At 41.9% G+C, this 22,977-nt stretch overlaps 1 protein-coding gene across 4 annotated transcripts in view; it reads right to left on the bottom strand.

Moving 5' to 3' along the window:
• The window catches only part of XPNPEP1 (X-prolyl aminopeptidase 1), a 54,508-nt gene extending 38,968 nt beyond the window's left edge, over window positions 1-15,540 (bottom strand). Inside the window, exons 1-3 of one of the 4 annotated variants that reach the window (XM_046653603.1) lie at window positions 15,453-15,540; window positions 8,722-8,810; window positions 2,531-2,655 (exon numbers count right to left, since the gene is read on the bottom strand). In XM_046653603.1, coding sequence (XP_046509559.1) covers window positions 2,531-2,655; window positions 8,722-8,810; window positions 15,453-15,484 — 246 coding nt within the window. In that variant the 5' untranslated portion in view covers window positions 15,485-15,540. Of the gene's footprint in view, window positions 1-2,530; window positions 2,656-3,164; window positions 3,238-6,766; window positions 6,844-8,721; window positions 8,811-15,452 lie in introns of those variants that run through there. The other 3 variants (XM_046653605.1, XM_046653604.1, XM_046653606.1) reach the window with 3 other exon arrangements.
• Window positions 15,541-22,977: the final 7,437 nt, after the last annotated feature.

Below are 22,977 nucleotides of genomic sequence, written 5' to 3' on the forward strand. Positions count from 1 at the left end.
AAAAAAAAAAAAAAAAGGAAGATTGGCAACAGTTGTTAGCCTAGATGCCAATCTTTTAAAAAAAAAGAAAAAAAGAAAGTAAAAGAAGGAAATCCTATCATAAGCTAAAACATAGATGAAGCTTGAGGACATTATGTTCAGTGAAATAAGCCAGTCACAAAAAGACAATACTACATGATTTCACTTACATGAGGTACCCAAAGTAGTCAAATTTTTAGAAATAGAAAGTAGAATGGTGATTGGCAGTGGAGGTGGGGGGGGGGGGTTGTTCAATGGGTACAGGGTTTCCATTTTGTGAAATGAAAAAGTTCTAGAGATCTGTTACACAACAACATGGATACAGTTTACTGTACTAAACACTTAAAATAGTTAAGATAATAAATTTTATGTTAAACTTTCTTACCACACAAAAAAAGGGCTCAACTCATTTCACTATTTTCTTGACTACTGAATACATTTTTTGCAAAAGAGCTTACAAGACCCAACAGGAATGCTGTAGAATACAATTTGGGGAACATCCTTCTAAACATCATAGCATCCCGAACTTCATGCTGTTGACTCAAATCACCCAATCCCTTTGGTTATCCATTTTGGCCCTTCATTTGCCCCTAAGGCCAGGCAATCTCATGTCTCCAGGCAGGAGTCCAATCTTGATGCTGTCCCCAGGTTAACAACAGCCTGATATTGTCACTACCATGTGGTCTGGCACCTTTAGGGAAGGGCAGAAAGGAGGCCAACTGAAGTGGACATCTTTTGGGAACTTTGCTCAACTTATAGTGATATTCTTATCTGCTACCCTCTTCATCAGGGTGGACCCTCATCAGTCACATCTGTGCCACAGGCTATCTCATATATCCACAGACACACAGACACACACACACATGCTAACCAGGACCAAGGGTAAACACCAAGCTAGTATGCCAATCAAGTCCTCATCCAGGCCTCTGGATTTGGGATTAAGGTTCTAGCTCAACCTAGTATCTTGAAAGTAAGAAATAAAGAGATATACATGTGGGAACTGTTGGGTGGCCAGCAATTTACAATCTACCTTGTTGCCTGAGAAAGAGAGAAACTGATCTGCAGCAAAAGATGAAACTCCTCCCATCCAAGTTCTTCATAAGAGCCAGCTGCACTCCAGCCCTCGGGTTCCATGAGACACCCTATCTGAGGCCCCGACATTGCACAACTCAAGGGACCACCATTCACAACCTAGAGTTGTGCCAGTGCAGTGGCCCTGCCCCTAAACCCTCATAAACCATTTTTATTGCTCAAAGTACCTTCAGGTGGTTTCTGTTACCTGCAACTAAAGAATCCTAGAACACCAACCATATTTCCCACTATTGCTCTTTATTTCCCGGGCTTTTGCCAGGGGAACTTGCCATGTTGTTTCTGAAAAGCACTCCAAGCTTCCTGTTTCTCTGCCTTTGCTCTTACTAATCCTCCTGTCTAGAATCCCTTCCCCCTCCTCTAATTATGCAACTCTACTCATCCTTCAAGGTCCAGTTCAAATGCCTCTCCTGCCCATGGAGCCCTCATCATCCTCCCCTCTCACCCTCGAAGCTTCACACCTCTGTCCAGCTTTCACTGATCCCATTTCCACATTCCACTTTGCAATAGAGACGTGTATGCACATCCTAACTGCATTACTACACTGTATGCTTTGAGACCAGGACCATTTTCATCTTTGTGTCATGTACCATATCTAAGGCATACACAAAGGCTGTAAAAAAAATACATGTACAGATGATGACTCTATGGAAGAACAGCACTTCGTATACTGTCTCATCTCTCTACTAAACATAAGCACAGTGAAGGCAGAATTCAATCTTAAATTCATCTTTGTAACCCTGCAGTACCATGACCATGGTGTAGGCATTCAAACACCTGCTGACACAACATCCTAAAAGAGTAGACTAGAATTCTTTCATCCTTCTGCCCCTCAGCCCCATCACATGCAGTCTCCACCTCTCCAAACCCAACTCTCCCACATTTCGATCACTAGTGTTCTCAGAGGTAAAAAGGCACTTACTGAGTTGCTTCCATCAAAGGTGGCAGTTGGGGGAAAGGTGGGAGTGATACACAGAATCATCCCTAAATCCTGCTAGGATGGAGATCCATGATGACTTTCTGGCTGCTCTTCTGGCCATGTCCCAGAGGGATGAGACAGTAGGGATGGGGAGAAGGGAGGCAGGACAGACAATTCTGCTGGGGGTAGGATGTGACAGAAAAGATGAGGTAAAGTATGTCAACGACAGAAAGGTCCAGACTTCCGTCCCTTTATTTGTCCATTAATTCTCCCACAATTTACTGAAAGCTGGCTATATTTACTGGAAACAAGGAAGCCAGGGCCAAATCAACAAGTACGGTGTGAGAATCTACCGGACAAGGTCCCTGTGCCAAGCCCTGGAGGACACATGCTTAGTTGTGGACTGACAACTAGAATCCTATGAACACACTGGGGCTGGAGGAAAAGAATGAAAAGAGAGGAGAGGACGATGAGTTCCATCAGTGACCCATCTCCACTCAGTACCTGGTGGGCATCTCCAGATGGGATGATGTAGGCCTGGATAGGTTCTGTCACATACTCCAAGTTTCTCATAGCTTGTCTCAGTTGCCGAAGCAGCTCCGAAGTTACCTTTGGAGCCATTCTGCTGTCTGAAACAACAGGAAAGTTTATTCCAAAACCAGCCTGCCCCATGCAACTCAATGACTACTTTAAAGGGAGCCCTAGAGAAGCATCTGCCATGTTCTACCCCACCCCCAGCTGGGTCTTCAAACTGACCACGCCACCACCAGACCAAAAGCAAAGCTGCCAGAAACTCTGAAGTTCACAGTTCTTAAATACCACTTCCAAACAGCCATTTGTGGCAAGAAAAGTTGAGCTATTAATAATCATTTCCAAATATCAGTTACCTCTTTCACTTCTAGGATTTCATCTAAGGAGATAAACAGATGCACAAAGGTATGTGTTCATCTTTGTTTATAGTAATAAAAAATGGGGAAAAACACATAAATTGGTTAAATGAACTACAATACAAGCAAGAGTACACTATGAAAACATTAAAAATTATACAGACCTCTATTTAACTAGCAAGAAAACCAAAGCACTGGTGGGTGATTAAAAACAGATTACAAAAGAACATGCATAGATTGTTCTTACTTACTGAAAATTCTGTATGTGTATACGCAGAGGGAACTTTCTGAAGGCCAGTCACCCAAGTGTTAATTAGTGGTTACCTTTGGGTACAGAGATTTGGAGTGATTTTTATTTTCTTCTTGTGCTTTACTGCTTCAGTTTGACTGCTTTAAAAAATGTTTTATATTTTTTGTTAAACAGCTAACCACAGATTAGTGATTAGTAGAAAGGTCAGTCTACTAGAAGTCAAAAGTCTAAGTCATGTGCTCTAGTGAATACCTACTATCAATGGGCTGTGCGACCTCATGGAGAAGGGGACCAGGTCCTCAGTGCTCTGTGTTCTCCTCTAAAATTCACTAAGAGCAGAGGAGATCCAGGGTTTTCAAACTGAGCCCCCAAGAAGTCCCAGGGGTGCCAAGGAGCCTATCATCCCAATAAAACTATCGCTGGAGTCACCAGCTCTAGAAAATACAAAATAGGAACAGAAATACAAAAATCATTAAAAAGAAAATGTTAGGGACATTAATGTAGTCCTACTAGAAATCCTTAAACTTTTACTAATTTCTAAGTAGTCAAAATCAAAAGAGAAAAAGTACAAAAGACAGCTTCTAGGTGGTGAAGGCACAGATGATGCAAGCTGACTATCAAATCACTTTAGCTGGTTCTTCCAAAAAAACCAGTTCTCAAAAAATATTGGTATCAGTGAACATTTCCAGTAAATAATACTATGTGATAACTACAGATATATGACATAGATAGGTAGATAGATAGATGACTAGATCATAGCTATAGTCCCATGAGTACATAACAACTTCACAAAAAGCCAATTATAGAACAATGATCATACATATTTTACTACATCTCATATACTATTAGAATTCAAGTAGAACGAGCTTTTCCAGCTCATTTTTCTAATAGATGTTATTTTTTACAGCAGTTATAGGTTCACAGCAAAAGTGAGCAGAAAGTGTCAAGCGTTCCCACATGCCCCTCTGTACACACAGCCGCCCCTACTATCAAGATTCCCCACCAGACTGCTACCTTTGTTATAATCTACATGAACCTACGTTAACACATCATTATCCCCCATGGTTTATATTAGGGTTCACTCTTGGTGCTGTACATTCTAGGGGTTTTGATGAATGTATAATGACATGTATCCATCATTGTGGTATCATACAGAATAGTTTAACAGTTTTTATTGTCCTAAAAATCCTCTCTGCTCAGCCTATTTATCTCTCCTCCCACCACCTCAACCCCCAGCAATGACGAATCTTTTTTACTGTCTCCACAGTTTTGCCTTTCCAGAAAACCATACAGTTGGAATCATATGGTATACAGCCTCTTCAGACCAGCTTCTTTCACTTAGCAATGTGCATTTAATGTTCCTCCATGTCTTTTCAGGGCTTAATAGCTCAATTTTTTAGTGCTGAATAATAGTGCACTGTCTGGATGTATCCAAGTTTATTTATCCAGTCACCTACTGAAGAGCATTTTGGTTGCTTCCAAGCTTTGGCCATTATGAATAAAGCTACTATAAACATACATGTGCAGGTTTTTGTGTGGACGCAAGTTTTCAACTCCTTTGGGTAAATTCCAAGGAGCATGATTGCTGGATCATATGGTAAAAGTATATTTAGTTTTGTAAGAAACTGCCAAACTGTCTTCCAAAGTGGCTGTACCATTTTGCATTCCCAGCATTAATGAATGAAAGTTCCTATTGGTCCACATCCTCACCAGTATTTGGTGTTATCAGTGTTTTGAATTTGCCAGCCCATTTTTTAAACAAATAAATAATACTTTTCTTAACCAAAAACATCCTAATGCACTATGCTGTAAGAAATGGAGAGTTACATTGAGACCATTATACTACAAGTTGTCTTCAAGGACTGACACTCTGACTCACTGTGGCTTGTACTCTGTTAGGTACAGATCCTTTTTTGGTTCTTTTTCTTTAACATTTTCATCTGCTGCTTCTCCATCACCACCAGCACCTTAAGCTACAGAAGCCTCAGTCATTATGGTTATCTCCAACAGATTCCCCTGTAAGGTACCATACTGATCCTAGGACTCATTGAAAAAGTGCCCCAATCATAATCTGCAAGAGCAGCTGTAGCTGCCAGCCTCAGGGCCCTACCTCAGGAGTCTCTGAAGGATAGAAGTACTCAAAGAGAGAGTCACTGGAAACGGTCCTATTCACAACTCAAACACGTCCATGTTCCTTGCATTACAGCTGCTGCTGAATACTTTTCAGAGGGGCATCCTTTCCTTTTGTCTGATCTACTGAACCTGTAATTTCTTGCCTATTTTAGAAAGAGGGATCAGAAGTATCTGATCTGACTGAAGTTTGTAGGTCAACATCTCCTCCAGTGGGTTCAAAATGAAGCCTATTGTGACCTCATAAGCTTGCCAGCATCTGAAAACTTTATTATGACATCTTTCAGGAGCTTCAGAATAGACTTGTATTTCCAAACCACATTTCTGAGCAAGTTAACATTAAAAAGAATCAAGCCAAAATGTAGACGTACTTTGGAGCAGTATTTCAACCTTGACTGCACATTAGAACTACCTGGGGAACTTATGATTTAATTAGTCTGGAGTGCAGCCTGAGCATCTGGAATTTTCAAAAGCAAATATATGGTAGAAGCCAATATATTTTCTTTCAAGATCATTAATTTCCTTATAGAATTTGGCTTCTATTTGAGCACATTCTGACTTAAGGATTTTGATGGCACTGACTGGGTGTTTACAGCACTGACTGTAGTATGTATCAACATTATCAGTCACTGACTTCATCAATAAAGTCAACAGAACCAATGGCAAGCACAAAACCTTCAATTACAAACGGAAAACCACCAAACGCAAACAGAGCCAGGCAAAGACATCCTCTGCCTCCTGGTCACCATAACCTGCCTCCTCATCACTACATTCCGACCTTCGTCACCATCTCCTGCCTCATTATCACATTCCTCCTCTTGATTGGCCTCCTCAGAATCACCAGCATCATCAGCTTCACTCTACTACAGTGGTATTTTCACACTTCCCTCCACAATGCCACATGACCCAATCAACACTCAACACTTTCCCTGGCTCCTTCTGCCTCATCTCATGCTCTTCACATTTGGTTGGTGACCTTGGTCAAATGCAGCCAGTTCTTCGTCACCATTATCAGATACAATGAAAGAACTCCCAATACCACAACCAACAGCTAGGATGTGGTAAGGGGCAGTGGCAGCAACAGCAAAGGCAGAGAAGACAGCAACAGGCAGTGGCTGAGGCAATGGGCTGTGGCAGTGGAGACAACTACTACTGAGGTGGATATAATGGGCAAAAGTGGCTGAGGCAGCTGTAGCCACAAGGACAACAAGCCTTGAAAATGACTGAATGGGTGGGCAGCAAGCGCTGAGGAGGGGACAACATGGAAGCAATTACAAGACCCAGTCATTGAGGTAGCGGTGGTTGAAAAGGCAGCCAAGATGGAGAAGATGAAAGCTGAAGCTGGCAACCCTCAGTAGGGTAATTTTTATGAGGATTACATAAGTTATTATAAGTAAAGAACTTAGAAACAGTAAACACAAATTAAATGTTATATGCTTGCAATTATTAGAGTTAGATATATAATCAACTAACCATGAAAGCAATGTGATAAATAGTGCAACAGGTGTATATATTGCTTTTCCTTAAGACAGGGACCATGTCATCCTCATCTCTAAATCCACGTATGTAGCCCAGCACCTGACACACATATGCTCATACAAAGATGGCTGAATGAATGTCACAATTTTATGTCTATGACCTTTTCAGACTCAACATAATAAACTGTAATGACTCTTCAGTGAAAGAAGCAAGCTAGAATTTTAGAAGATGCCATATTATAGCATCTGCTCATTCCCATTACTTTCCAGATACGTTAGAAGCAGCCAAGAGCTAATCAGGGTGTGCAGGAAAATGGGAAGCCAAGAGCAACAAGCCTAGTCCATGATGTAACATTAGCCCATACACTGCCAGGTATTTTTAAATCATGCTTTAAAGAGAATGACTCATTTAAAAGTCTCTTGCATATGTGGGTCTGCTTTTAGAAATAAGTTCCTAAACTTCCTAAACAATAAAGATTTTTCACTGCTTAAAAGTACATGAAAAGCACACCCTATTTACCTCATTGGGTGGGCTAGGAAAATTTAACATGACAACATGTGAAAGCACCAGACACAGCATCTAGCACTTTGGAGGAGCTCAAGAAATATTCTTTGAATCTGGATCTGAAGCACCAGCTGAGATTCCTACATGGCTTGCTATAAGAATAGAAGGGGCTGGTTTACTCCAATTTCAGCATCTTAACACATGCACAGATGCCAAGCTGCTCTTCCAGCAACAATAGCTTTAGTGGTGGTGAGCAAGTGCCAAAAGCTTTATATATATTAGTGGTTAATTCTCACAATAATCCTCCAAAGGAAGTTTCACCATTCCCATTTTACAGACAAAGGAACAGGAGTTAAATACTTGCCCAAGTCAACTGGATCATCAGGAACCAGGACCCAAAGTCTATCCAATTCCCAAGTCCATGCTCTATCACACCTTACTATCTAGGGGACATAACATAAAGGGGACATAACACTCTCTTAAAGCCTTCTAAGGTCTATGGAATCAAAATAAGTAGGCTCCAGTTTCTGGCTAGGATGCAATCTCAGACAACTGAAGCTCCCCGAACCTCTATTTCTTCATATATAATAAAAAGAAAGAGAAGTTCTCTTCAAACTCTAAATGTAACGATTCTACTACTTTTGCCTTTTCCTTACTTCCTCTTTTTCCCACTCCTTCTTCCTTCTTCTTCTCCTCCCACCTAATATGGCCCAAAATGTGTTGGATACATCTATAATTTTAAGGGAAAAGGACCTAAAATTGCATGTAATGATAGCACTGATCTTCCAAAGGGAGATCAGTCATGGCTTCTTATGTGCTTCAAGGGATCAATTTTTTCAGTCAGCTAAAAGGAAACGCTGTGGTTCTCCTGCGTAATCCATAGGAAAGCACTGGCTTAGAGGGGTAGAAATACAGTAATACACCACTTTTCAGAATTCAGGTTTCTGGCAACCCAACGAGACAACTAACCAGTTCTGGGAAAAGGGTATGATTCCAGAAAGGTCCCCCAAAAAGATTTTCCTGAATGCACATTCAACTTACAAAGCACAATAATACATTATAAACTTTTCTCATTTCATAATCTTATGATGCAAATTGAAAGCTAATCTCTAAGGTAGCCAATAAAAGGATTATATTAGAGATTTAAAAAGCTGGAATAGGACTTTTTCAATAATAACCTATTGCCACCACCACCACCCCAGGAGTAGGAAGTGCAAAAAGTATAATTCTCTAACATACTACCTAAAAAAAAGTGGTAAATATAGAGAAATGGTAACCAACTACCCAGGAAGCCAAAGGACAAAATAGTTTTTAATTCCAGATATACCCCCAGCCATGATCAATTTTTAATCCCTTACCCTCTTTTCTCTTCCAGTTTGGGGTTGGGTGGGGGGACCTACAATCCTTTTGGGATGTTCCATCTAATTAATAGGCAAAATTATTACCTGTTTCCACACCTGGGTCTCCTGTATGTGTCACCTCGTTAGGTTCAATTATTCTTAAATTTTTCAGCAGAAAATCCTGGTGATTCGCCCTTAAGAAGAGGAAAAAACAGGATATTGCAGACTTTGACCACAGCAAACGTGGCAAGATTTAGTCAGAGAGAACATCGACTTGACTTAGCAGTTTTCCTTGTGAGTCGGAAGACCTCTCACCCCAGTGTCGGTAACAAAATAAAAAAAAAACGTTTCACATAAAACATCAGCATGGCACATAAATCCTCTCAGGCCTAGTCTCTAATTCATGAATTAGCTATGCCTAATCTCCTGTTTAGTCTAAAAAGATTTTATTTGCAATGACTAAAGTTTCCACATGTACAAGTTCTATTTGGTCCTTTTTCAAACCAGTCTCTTCTTTCTTCATGGTGTCCTATTCTTTCACTATGGCTCCCATTCCTTCTCTTAGCTTTAATTATTTGAGGCCCTTATTTTATAATTCATTTCAGAGTTTCCATTAGAAGGTCTTGGGATAGTAATCCTCAACTTTGCTCGGTCTGCTGGCTCCATCTTGGTGGGTCATTCCTTGTGTTCTGTAATCTTTTATTAAAAGCTTATCTTTAGTAGAGACTTTTACCTATGAGAATGAGATGCGCCCTGGAATGTACAAGAACCAGTGTCACTACTATTTGTTTCTGAGACTAATTTTCACTTTAATTTCTTAGCTAGGAGATTTGCCCACAAATTTCTTGTCCTCATACGGGGATAATCTGATGTCCTGGACCCAGGTATGAAGACCTATAGTGTCTGATAACCTCCCCAGGCTCAGCTTACCAGCTACCAATCAGGCTTTAAGTTCCCCTAAATTTCTGGCACAAACCTATGTCTTTCTTTCAGGTCCATTCAGTCAACAAATATTTATTGAGAATCTTCTATAATCCAGGCCCCATTCTAGACAAAACAGGGAACAAAACCTCAAGAGGTTTACGTTGGGGAGGGCAGGGAGGGATGCTGGGAGGGAAGGATACAGGAAAAGAGGCAAGAGACACAAAACAAGAATACAGTCTGTCAGAGAGTGAGTATGTGCTCCATGAAATGAAGTAAAGCAGGGCAACGGGAAGAGAGTGTCAGAGAGGTAAGGGGAAAGGTTATTTTATATGAGGTTGCCAGGCAAGACCTCTTTGCTAACGGATGACATTTTAGCAGAGACCTTAAAAAAACTGAAGGACCAAGCCATATGGATGTCTAGGGGAAGAACATTCCAGAAAAGAGGAAGAGCAAGTGCAAAGGCCCAAAGGCAGGAGTATGTGTGGTATACCTGAGGGAAAGCAAAGAGGCCAGTGTGACACAGTTGCATGTATTGGGAGATGTGAAGGTAAGTGGTTAGGAGACAAAATTAGAGAGATAATAAGGAGCCTGTTGTAAGCTACAGAAAGGGTCTTGGATTTTATTCAGCCATGAACTTAAAGATAATTTTGTTATAATTTTACCACATTTTTATGAGTTAGTAGATGGTGAGGGGTCCACATTAGCTCAGTTTACCACATAGCCAAAACCAGAATACAAGACATTTTCACCAATCACTCCAGTCCTGCTCTCAGAAGGCTGCTACTTTAATTTCACTGGACAGAATAAGATATTCTTTACTAGGGGAATCACATATTCTTTCATTAAAAAGTAAAACACTTTAATATCTCTTATAAATATAAATGCATATATCCTCAACAAAATACTAGCAAACCGAATCCAGTAATATATAAAAAGGATCATACGCCATCACTATGTGGCATTTATCCCAGGAACGAAAGATTGGTTCAATATACAAAAATTATTGTAACACACAATATCAATAGAATAAAGAACAAAAACTACACAATCTTCTCAACAGGCACAGAAAAAGCATTTGACAAAATCCAACATCTCTTCATGACAAAAGTACTCAAACTATAAGAAGAGAAATTCCTCAATCTGACCAAGAATATGACAAAACCCATAGCAAACATCATCCTTAATGCTTTCCCCCTAAGATCAGGAACAAGACAGAGATGTCCACTCTTGCTACTTCTAGTCAACATTGTACTGGAGGTTCTATTCAGGGCAATTAGGCAAGAAAGTGAAATAAAAGGCATCCAGATTAGAAAAGAAGAAGTAAAACTATATCAATTACAAATGGCATTATCTTGAATACAGATAATCCCAAAGAAGCCACACAAAAAAATTTCAACTAACAAACAAGCTCATCAAGAATGCAGGATACAAAATCAATATACAAAAATCAACTGTATTTCTATAAACTTGCAATGAACAATCCAAAAGTGAAATTAAGAAAAGTTCATTTACAATAGCATCAAAACAACAAACACCTAGGGATAAATTTAACAAAAGAAGTATAAAACTTATACTCTAAAAACTACAAAAAATTGTTGAAAGAAATTAAAGAAGACCTAAATAAATGGAAAGACATTCCATGTTCATGGATTAAAGGACTTAACATTGCTAAAATGGCAATACTCTCCAAAATAATCTACAAATTCAATAGGATCCCTACCAAATTCCAGCTAGTTTCTCCGCAGAAGTTGACAGGCAGATCCTAAAATTCATATGGAAATGCAAGGAATCCAGAATGGCCAAAACAATCTTGAAAAAGAACAGTTGGAGGATTCACGCTTCCTGATTTTAAAACTAATAAAACTACAGTAATCAAAAGAGTGTGGTACTGGCATAAGGAAAGACTTATAGATCAATAAAAGAGAATTGACAGTTCAGAGATAAACCTTCAGATCTGCTGTCAACTAATTTTTGACAAAGCTGCCAAAACCCTTCAGTGGAGGAAAAAATAGTCTCTTCAACAAGTGATGCTGGGACAAATGAATAACCACATGCAAAAGAATGAAGTTGAACCTCTATCCTCCACCATATATAAAAATTAACTCATGGATCACAGACATAAATATTTCTTAGAAGAAAACATAGGCATAAAACTGCCTGACCTTGGATTAGGCAACGATTTCTTAAACATGACATCGAAAGCACAAGCAACAAAAGAAAATAGATACACTGGACTGCATTAAATTAAAGACTTGTGCTTCAAAGGATATCATTAAGAAAGAGAAAAGATAACCCAGAAAATGAGAGAAAAGGGGCCAGCCCGGTGGCACAGCGGTTAAGTTTGCACGTTCCGCTTCTTGGGGGCCCGGGTTCGCCGGTTCGGATCCCGGATGCGGACATGGCACGACTTGGCACACCATGCTGTGGTAGGCATCCCACATATAAAGTGGAGGAAGATGGGCACGATCTTAGCTCAGGGCCAGGCTTCCTCAGCAAAAAGAGGACTGGCAGTAGTTAGCTCAGGACTAATCTTCCTCAAAAAAATTTAAAAAAACAGACAATAACAAGTATGGGCAAGGATGTGGAAAAATGGAACCCTCAGACATTGCTGGTGGGAATATAAAATGGTGCAGTGGCTTTGGAAAACAGTCCAGTGTTCCTCAAAACATTAAATATAGAGTTACCATATGACCTAGCAATTCTACTCCTAGGTATGGAAAACTGAAAACATAAGTCCACATAGAATCTTGTACACAAATGTTTATAGCAGCATTATTCACAATATCCAAAAAGCAGAAACAATCCAAATGTTCATCAACTGATGGAAGGATAAATAAAAGTGGCCTATCCAAACAATGGAAAATTATTTGGCAACAAAAAGAAATCAAGTACTGATACATGCTACAACATGTTATGCTAAGTAAAAAAAGCCAGCCACAAAGGACCATATATTCTATGATTCCATATGGAATGTCCAGAATAGGCAAATCCATAGAGAAAGTAGATTAGTGGTTGCCCAGAGCTGAGGTGGTGTAGGGGGAAATGAGGAGTGACTGCTAATGCGTACAGGGTTCCCTTGTGGGTAATGAAAATGTTCTAATATTGACTGTGGTCATGGTTGTACAACTCTGTGAATATTCTAAAAACCCCTGGATTGCATATTTTAATAGGTGAATCGTGTGATATATAAACTGTATCTCAATAAAGCTGTTATAACATTTTACAAAATGAGAAAACTTTTTCTTGGACAGAGAAACAAATCACATTTTCACCTGATTTCCCTCAACTTCATATGCACGTTTATAAGCCAAGGAAGTCATTTTCTGTATCTATTCAAATTTAACTGGCCCCAGTGACTAGTTCAGACATAGGACAAAGAGCTGGAGGGAGATTATTCAGAAGTAGCTCTATTTGTTCCCTTTACAAGAGAAGAAATAAAGATAACTTGCCACAGCCCATACTCCTCAGCAGCTGCAAAGCCAAGACCAGAAATCAGGGCTGACAGGTGATGCTCCCAGAGAATGTGAGTTCAAGTTCTCTCTGCGAGCATCACCACCTTCCCCTCCTGTCAGGATCAAAGGAGCCAGGAAGCAGCTAAACATCAGCTGTCCTGCTCCTATCATAACCTAGTCTCTAGAGTCCAAGATCCATCCACCCTTCACTTACTTGGACAGATACATTCTCAGGCTCTCAGTTGAAGCAGAGCTGTCATAAAATGTTAGCGCTAGAATGTACCTCAGGGACCATCCAACTCAGCTCCCTCCTTTAGACAAAGAAACTGAGATCAAACAACTTGCTCAAGGCCTCACAGCCATTTGGTGACAGAGCTGGTCTAGAACTAGAGTCTAGGCCTCCCAACGGCCAGCTCCGTGCTCTTCCCCTTCCCAGGGCTTCTCTAGCCTATACCTTCTCAAGGTCATGATGTGCCATGAGATGGTGAAGAGGAAAGAAGTGTGCAGAGAACCTCCTGTTCAATCTTTGCATAAAATAGTTAAGGCGTATTTTTCTCCCTCTCTCTTTTTAAAGAAATCCCACGAGGGTTCTGGTTATCCTCTACCCTCCCCCAGTCCAAGATGAGAATCACACATGTCTATTGCTCCGGATAGGGCAAAACAAGGACTAAGATGTTCACTCACACCTCACGAGGTGAGACAAGGGGAGAATGGAACAAGTTCTAAGGTGGGGAAGCGGGCGATGTTGTCTTTGCCTAGCCAGAATCCATCCCTCCTCCTTTTGATCAGTTTGCCTTTTGAGAATGTCTCTTCTCCATTTTCAGTCCACAGAGTTGAGATGAGTCTCACGCATTCACCCATGAAGTTCTGGGACCCAGGCCTGGTCAATCCATCCCTCCAGCCACAATGACTGGCTCAGGGATAGACATAAGGATCAAGTCAGCCCAGTGAGAATGAAATGTGGGATTTCTGCTCGAACCACTAGGTAAGAAGGCTCTATTTCTGCTGGGGCTGTCAGCCTAGAACTATCATAACCTGCCATGAGGAGAAAGTCTGACTGAGAATAAAGCCAACACTAAAGAAATCACAGCCAAGAGAGGCCAAATCTGATGCCAATGTCAGTCTCCTGGACTCAGCTGCACTAGCCAGCTCAACCCCTTTTTACTTGTCAATTTTGAGTTCAGTTCCCATCACCTAAACTGAGTCATTTTACATTGAATAGCACTCAAAGTCCGCCACTAGGGGAGGTGCCTGGGGCAAACAGGTTCTCTTCTCTCAGTCTTTCAGAGGGCTGTTGTGTGAGGTTAAGGAGGCTCTACCTGCTGATGTTGAAGAACCCTTCTGCCCCTAAAATGTTGTGATTCTATAAATCCAGCAAAGATCACCTTGGTCCTCAAAGGGTTCATCTCCACCTAGGGCCTAACTCATCATTATCCACATGCCTGGCTCCATTTCCAGCATTTAACATACAGGCAGCTCCTTCTACATGCAGATTTGCCATACTTCACACCCTTCCACAGGGCAGGTCTGGTTCTGTACTCATCCCTAACATGTGTAGCAAGGTCAAGTCCAGGTCAAGGTCAGCTTGGGATCTGTCCACTCACAAACAAAGGGACAAGCCATGGTCTGTGTTCAGTAAGTGAGCTGGCCATGCTGCCAAGCGTGTTCATTCAAGTCTGAAGCGGTCAGAGGATGGCTGAGCCCGTGTGGATCACCGGGGAGTTTGGCTTCTGGCCTTTGTGAACTCAGAACGTCTCTCTCAGTCTCCCACTTTGTTAGCTGCTCTGATAAGTATATCGTGGTTGTGGGGGTTGAAGAGACTGAAACGTGTTTAAATGTGAGGCCGGGCATTATCCTTTTGACCTCTCTGTAGCCAGGGAGAACCCAGGACAGGTTACCGGGGAGATTTTCCTGGAGATTATGCCCAAGTATTTCTTTATACAGCCTCTGAAACCATTTGAGTACGGAGAGGCCCGCGGTTGCCTGGTTCTGTGGCGGTAACAGATGAGTAAAGCAAATTGCACGTGTCAGTACTGTCCGGGTCGCAATGTGAGGGTTAGATTCCCGGGGAAGTGGAGCGAGGGCAAGGGCTCACCCACCTCCCCGGACCCCGGCACTTGCGAGCAGGGGCCGACTTCCTGCAACGGCAGGGCCTTCCAGCCGGGCCGGGGCCGGGGGCGGCGACGGCCGCCGCTCCGCGGACACTCGCCCGGGAGGCGGGCTCTGGCTGCCGGGGGTGCCTGCGGCCCCGCCGGAAACGCACCGGAACTTGCCGGGCTGCGTGGCTCCCTTCCCTGCTCCCGCTCCGGGGACTCGGGCAAGCAGGGGCCCTCGCCCAACAGCTGGCGGCCGCCCTCCGCTCCTCACCCGCTCGTCCCTGCCCTCCGGGGTGCAACACGCGCGCCCGGGCCGGGAGCCGCGCGCTGCCCGGAAGCCGGCTCCCCGGCAGAGTCCCCTCACCTTACTCGCGGTGCCTTTCTGGAGGCTGCCATTCGGCGGTGACGTGCAGAGGCTCACGTCAGGGGAGCACAGACCAGCTGATCACCGCGGAGGGGCAGGAGGGAGGGAGCCGCTGCGCAGGGAGCATGCGCTCGAGGAGCCGGCCACGCCCCCCTCTGTAGCGCGCGCTCGAGCCGCAGCCCCGCCCCCATCAGGCCCCGCCCACCGCCCGGGCTAGTGCGGCGCGGGGCGGGAGGCAGGGAGTCGGTTTCCCCTTCGACCCTAACGGGCGTCGTTTCCCTACAGCGAGTTGGGGGGTGGCCTTGCTGCGGCACGTCGTTTCTGTTCATTTTTCTCGCCATTCCCTAAAGAGGAAAATGAAGGGCTTTGCCGGCTGAAGGGGATGCTGCGCGACGAGCTGCCCTCCAGGGATGCTCTGTCCTTGGGGAGAGCGGAGGGGAGGGGAACGTGGCCACTTCTAGAAGTACCTCCGCAGGGTCTCACTTCCTGAGGCTTTAGAGATGTGCACAAAGTCACTTCTCCAGGCAGCTTCGAAATCCGGCTGCCCACCCCACCTGGATAACTAATAAGCACCGCAAACTTTAACATGTCCCAACCGGGCTCCCGGTCCAACGCAAAACAAAACAAAAGCATGCTCCACCAAACAGTGTTCGCCATCTCATTAAGGGTCTACCCCGTGCTTTGAGATGCTCAGGCCAAAATCCCGGAGTCATCCTTGCCTCTTCTTTCACACCCTACATTCAGTGTGTCAAAAAATCGTGTTGGCCTTGGCGTCAGAATCCATCCCTAGTCCTATGGCTTCTCACCACCCGACCTGTCCTCACTGTGGTCTGCAGTCACTACTGCCTTACCCGCGTGATTGATTACACTGGCCTCCCTGCTGCCCCTTGGCACTTCACAGTCTAGCCTGAATACACTTCGCTCCTTTGAAGTCTGAGATCATGTCCCTGCTGTTTAGCACTTTCCAATGGTTCATTTCACTCAGGCTAAAAGCGCTACTTGATCTGCCCCTAACCCATTTCCTTCTGTTGCTCACTCTGCTCCAGCTAAACTGGTCTCCTTGCTGTCCTTGAAAAAGCTGGGCATGCTCATGCCCCAAGGCCTTTGGAGTTGCTCTACCCCCAAATATCCCAGCTCCCTTGTTCACCTTTCCCTCACCTTGCCTTGAAGTCTTTGCTCAAGCATCACCTTCTCAATGAAACCTATCCTGACCACCCTATCTAAAATTGTAAATCTCCAAGAATATACAGGGGAGAAAGGAAAGTCTCTCCAATAAATAAAGTTGGGAAAATTGGATAGCCACATGAAAAAAGATGAAAACAGACCGCTATCTTACACAATACACAAAAATTAACTCAAAATGGATTAAAGACTTGAATGTAAGACCTGAAACCATCAAACTCCTAGAAGAAAACATAGGATGTATGGTTTTTAACATCAGTCTTAGCAGTATTTTTTTGACTATGTCTCCTCAGGCAGAGGAAACAAGAAAAAAATAAACAAATGAGATTACATCAAACTAAACGGCTTCTGCACAGCAAAAGAAACCACCAACAAAACAAAAAGACAACCTACCAATTGGGAGAAGATATTTGCAAATCATATATCCGATAAGGGGTTAGTATCTAAAATACATAAAGAATTCATACAACTCAACAACAACAAAAAAAAACCAATTAAAAAATGAGAAGAGGATCTGAACAGATGTTTTTCCAAAGAAGATATAAAGATGGCCAACGGGCACACGAAAAGATGTTCAACATCACTAATTGTTAGGGAAATGCAAATCAAAACCACAATGAGATATCACCTCACACCTGCCAGAATGGCTATTATTAAAAGGACAAGAAATAACAAGTGTCAGAGAGGATGTGGAGAAAAGTGAACCCTCTTACATTGCTGGTGCTAATGTAAATTGGTGCAGCCACTATGGAAAACAGTATGGAGATTCCTCAAAAAATTAAAAAAGCAACTACCATATGATCCAGCAATTTCACTTCTGTGTATTTATTCAAAGAACAAGAAAACACTAATTCAAAAACAATCTATGCACCCCTACATTCATTGCAGCATTATTCACAATAGCCAAGACTTGGAAACAACCTAAGTGCCTATTGACAGAGGAATGGATAAAGAAGATGTAATATATATGTATACACACACACACGGTGGAATACTACTCAGCTGTTAAAAAAAAAAAAAAAACAGACGAAATCTTGCCATTAGCAACAACATAGATGGACCTTGAGGCCATTATGCTAAGTGAAATAAGTCAGAGAAAGCCAAATACTATATGATTTCACTCATATGTGGAAGATAAAACAACAACAACAACAAACAAACACATACGTACAGAAGATAGATTGGTGGTTACCAGAGGGGAAGGGGGGTAGGAGGAGGGTGAAAGAGGTAAAGGGGCACATTTGTGTGGTGACAGATGGCAACCAGACTTTTGGTGGTGGACACAATGCAGTTGATACATAAGTTGAAATATAATGATGTACACTTGAAATTTACATAATGTTGTAAACCAATGTGACCTCAATAACAAGTAAAGTTAGAAACAAAAAAATTTGTAAACCTCTGCCAACATTCCTAATCCCTCTTACCTTCTTTATTTTTTCATAGCACTTATCACCTTTTAACGTGATAAAAATTTATTTATATGTATTGTATTCTGCACCCCCCCACACACACACACACACAACATGGCCATCAGTGCAGGAATTGTGTCTGTTTTGTTTAATGATGAACAATACTTGACATGTAGTAAGTGCTCATTATATATTTTCTGCATGAATGAATGTCCAGAATGTGCAGTCCTCGAGGGTAGGGACAGTGATTCTCTTGTTCATTGTTATGTCCCTGGTGCTTAGAACAGCACTTGGCAGAGTCAGCACTGAAGAAATATTTGCTAATGAAAATGAGCACATTTTTAAAGGTGACCTACAGCTCTCACTTTGACTTTGGTGAAGTCTTTTGGTGAATACACCTGTGTCAAATACGTTCTGTTGCCTCGAAGAGCTCAAAGTTCTGGTTGTTATTCAATAAGCATTTGGACAAGCTAAATTAGGCCTGGTAGAAAAAGTACGGAAGAACTAAAAGATGTGGTGCCTTGGAAAGCAGGAGACGTCTGTTTCATTTCCTCAAATTTATGGAGCCAAAAAGAGAGGTTGTAAATAAAAGGATTGGTTCCAGCCCACAACTTGATGGGAAAGATCAAGTTGTAAGAGAAAAAAGGAGATGTCAGACAGATAGATAAAGTGGGACCTAAAGGGAACAGGTATTTCGTAATCACACTGCTTGGGAGGAGTCTCAGAATTTATAGCATCTGGCTTTAGGAGAGAAAGAGAAATACTCTGTGTTCCCTGAACCGGATTTGAATTCCTGTTTGCAGGATGACAAAGCACTTCTCCCCGTCTTGAACTTCTTTCTGCAGAACCTCGGGGAGAAGTTGAGTTGAATTATCACCAGAGAGTGAGAACACCGGGGTTATGTCAGGCTCTTCTCCTGGCTCTGCAGCCCTCACGTGTTTGAGAAAGTGGAGCAGCACGTTGACTAATAGTTGCTGAGCACCATGTGCCTAGCCCACAACAACCCGATGAGTGAAGGACTAGTATCCTCATTTTACTAGTTGAGAAGATGGGTTTGCAGAGGGTAAGTGAATTGCCCAAAGTCGGCAAGCTAGTGAGTGGTGGGACTGTGGTGGACACTCAGGCAGCAGGATGGATTCCTAGCCCCAAACACTTAATCACTAAGTCATAAGGAAAGAACTCCAAAGGTCACGTCATCCATGCAGTGGAAAGAGGGAGGCAACCTGATTCATCATTCAAACTCAGACTGGATGGGTTTTAAATGTAGCCAGAAATATTAAGTGTGTGAAAACATGTTATGGGTATAATTATGTCCTCCCAAAATTCATATGGTGAAACCCCAACCCCCAGTACCTCAAAACATGGTCTTATTTTGAAATAGGGTTGTTTAGATGTAATTATTTAAGATGAGGTCATACTAGTGTAGGATGGACCCCTAATGCAATATGACGGGTGTACTTATAAAAAAGAGAAATTTGGATACAGAGAAAAGGCCATGTGAAGATGAAAGCAGAGATCAGTGTGATGCATCTGCAAGCCAAGGAATGCCAAAGATTGCCAGCAACCACAGGAAGCTAGGAGAGAGGTGTGGAACAGATTTCCCTTCATGGCCCTTACAAGGAACCAAATCTGAGGATCCCTTGATTTTGGACGTCAGCCTCCAGAGCTGTGAGACAATAAATTTCAGTTTAAGCTACCCAGTTTGCGGTACTTTTTTACGAAAGCCCTAGGAAACAATGTAAAATGAGTTCTAAATGTCCAAGTATTTGAATTGTGGAACTGTTATTTTGGTCACACAACATTCATCCATTCTCCTTCTGGTAACCATCCTCCTATTTCCATCAGAGGACCCATCTTCTCCTCCTTCCCTCTCGCTCTCATTTTCAGTCTATGTTGTCTTGGTGAAACACTTGGATTCCAGGAATCTATTCTGACCCAGGCATAAGCCACAGTGATAGGCTCAGAGATTGCTATGGGACCAGTACAGTGAAATTTTCACAGTGAGTGCTGGAACAGAGGCTTGCTTCCCTCTGCCAGGCAAGAACTTGGATGCATATATTCTGGAATAGCTGCCTCTACATGCAACATGTTGATGGCACCAAAACAGCAGTCGGCAGAGCAAAAAGAAAGGAAGAGAAGCAGGAATCTCAGAACATTATTTGAACCCTGAATCCTGCCATGCCTAAAACCAGATCTCCCGCTGGACTTTTCAGATGTCAGCCAAAAAATTTCCTTTTGTGTTTAAGTCAGTTTGACATGGATTTTCTGTCACTTGCAATCAAAAGACTCCCAATGAATCATTTAAGTAAGTTATGTTCCATCTGTACAACTGAATTTCATGCATGAAGTAGATATAAATTTATTAATATTGATAATTAATCATGAACTAAGAAATGGAAAAGTAGATTATGAAACAATGTAATATTCTATTTTTGTAATTATATATATATATATATATATATATATATACATACCTATACTGATAGATACAGTTTTTAGAATAAAAGGAAAATGATCCACAAAAGATTAACAATGCTTATCTCAAGGTGGCAGAATTTAAGGCGATCTTAATTTTGCTCTGCATTGTTGGCTTTTTTCAAGATTTGTTTTGTTTACTTAAAGGAAACTCAAAGTACTAATCATTTCTCTGACCCTTTCTCCTTTGAAGACAGAATGAAGGACCTGTTCCATCCTCCAAATGTGAGCACCACGAGCAATAGTAGTCTTCCAGTATTCAACTTGCTAACTGGTTGATGGCCTGACCATTGATTGGGAGAGGGGCAACATCTCTTGATAAACCTCTAGATGAGAAGACTTAAAAAGCACAAATTCTCGTTGGATAGCAAACAGAACTACAGCTTCAGGGGAGACTTTTAACCTTTTCAAACATTTTAATTTGTTCTAATAAAATTGATAGCTATAGAAACAGTGATGAGTGAGGCTCTCATAAATTGTTACAATATGGCCATATTTTTTGTAAAGTTAACTGAAAGATAGGCTTGTGGTTACACCCTAGAAAGGAATGGGAGAAGAAAAGCCAACTTTCAGGATTGTAGAGTCTGCCAAAACAATGTACTGTAAATTAAGGGTGGGAGAATGCATTTGGCTCAGTTCAGAATCCACTCACCCTTTGTATTCAATGAAAACTGAACTCAGACCTTTTGATATCTGAGTTCCATTTACTCTTGGCAAAGTTCAGTTCTCTGATTCAAATTTTTGAAAAACCTTAAAGAGGCCCAGAGGGTTTCTTGGACATCAAATGATTCTTGCACAAACAACATACTGATGAGCTGAGTGTAAATGAATAAGAAACATACAAAGTGACTCTGAAACATAAAGACCCTCCCATGCTATAGGAAGAAAGGCTCAGGGAAGCCCTATGTTTGTCTCTTCCTTCAAGGAATATTCCTTTTTACCATATTTTATCCTTTTCTCGAGAAGTCTTTGAAGGACCTTTGTAAAATGTGGGAAAGGGAAGAGAGTGTATCCAGCTGTTCCTGATGTTGACTTCTCACAATCCCTTACTGATTATGTCTTAAAAGCTGGGCTTTGGATAGAGGTAGCATGGCCTAGAAGTCAAGGTCAACAGACAAGTTCCAGGGGCCGGCCCGGTGGCGCAGCCGTTAAGTTTGCACGTTCCGCTTCTCGGCGGCCCGGGGCTCGCTGGTTCCGATCCCAGGTGCGGACATGGCACTGCTTGGCAGCCATGCTGTAGTAGGCGTCCCACGTATAAACTAGAGGAAGATGGGCACGGATGTTAGCTCAGAGCCAGGCTTCCTCAGCAAAAAGAGGAGGACTGGCAGTAGTTAGCTGAGGGCTAATCTTCCTCAAAAAAAAAAAAAAAAAATAGACAAGTTCCAGCCCTGGCTCTATCACTAAATAGACACGTGACTTTAGAACCTGCATATCACCCTTTTCTCTGGTTTCCTAAGAATTCAGCTTTGATCAGCCCCTTCCAGACCTCGTGTGCATTTGATCAAGTCCTCATCAGAGAACCTGAAGTTGGCAACCTCACAGATATATTTTGTGTGGCCCTTACTATATTCTTTTTTCATAACAGCTTTATTGGGATATAATTCACATACCATTACAATTCACTCCTTTAAAGTATGCAATTCAATGGTATTTAGTATATTCACAGAATTGTGAATTGTGAAACCATTACCTCAATCAATTTTAGAACATTTTCATCACCCCAAAAAGAAACCCACAACCTTTAGCAGTCACTTCTCATTTCCCTCCATCCTCCCCACTCTAGGCAACCACTAATCTATTTTCTATCACCACAGATTTGCCTCTTCTGGACATGTCATATAAATGGAATCAAAATACATGGTCTTTGGTGACTTGTCTCTTTCACTTAGCATAACATTTTCAAGGCTTATCCATGTTGGAGCATGTATCAGTACTTGATTCCTTTTTTTTTTTTTTTTTTAGGCTCTCTAAAAAGATATATTACCAAACCAGCGAACCCCGGGCCACCAAAGCAGAATGTGCGCACTTAACCGCTGCACCACCGGGCTGGCCCCTCTTGATTCCACTTTACTGCCAATAATTCCATTATGTGGAATATTATTTTGTTTATTCATTCATCGGTTGATGGACATTTGTGTTATTTCCACTTTTGGATATTGTGATTAATGCTGCTTTGAACATTCTTGTATAGGTTCTTACGTGGACATATGTTTTCATTTCTCTTGAATGTGTACCTAGGCATGGAAATCTTGAGTCATGTAGACACTCTATGTTTAATCTTTTGAGGAACTGCCAAACTGTTTTCCAAAGTGGCTGCACCATTTCACATTCCCACCAGCAGTGTATGAGGTTCAATTTCTCCACATCCTCTCCAACACTTGTTATTATCTTTCTTTTTGATTCTAGTCATCCTAGTGAATATGAAATGGTATCTCATTGTGGTTTTGATTTGCATT

This window comes from Equus quagga, chromosome 2 (genome assembly GCF_021613505.1).
Source record: "Equus quagga isolate Etosha38 chromosome 2, UCLA_HA_Equagga_1.0, whole genome shotgun sequence".
Taxonomy (NCBI): domain Eukaryota; kingdom Metazoa; phylum Chordata; class Mammalia; order Perissodactyla; family Equidae; genus Equus; species Equus quagga.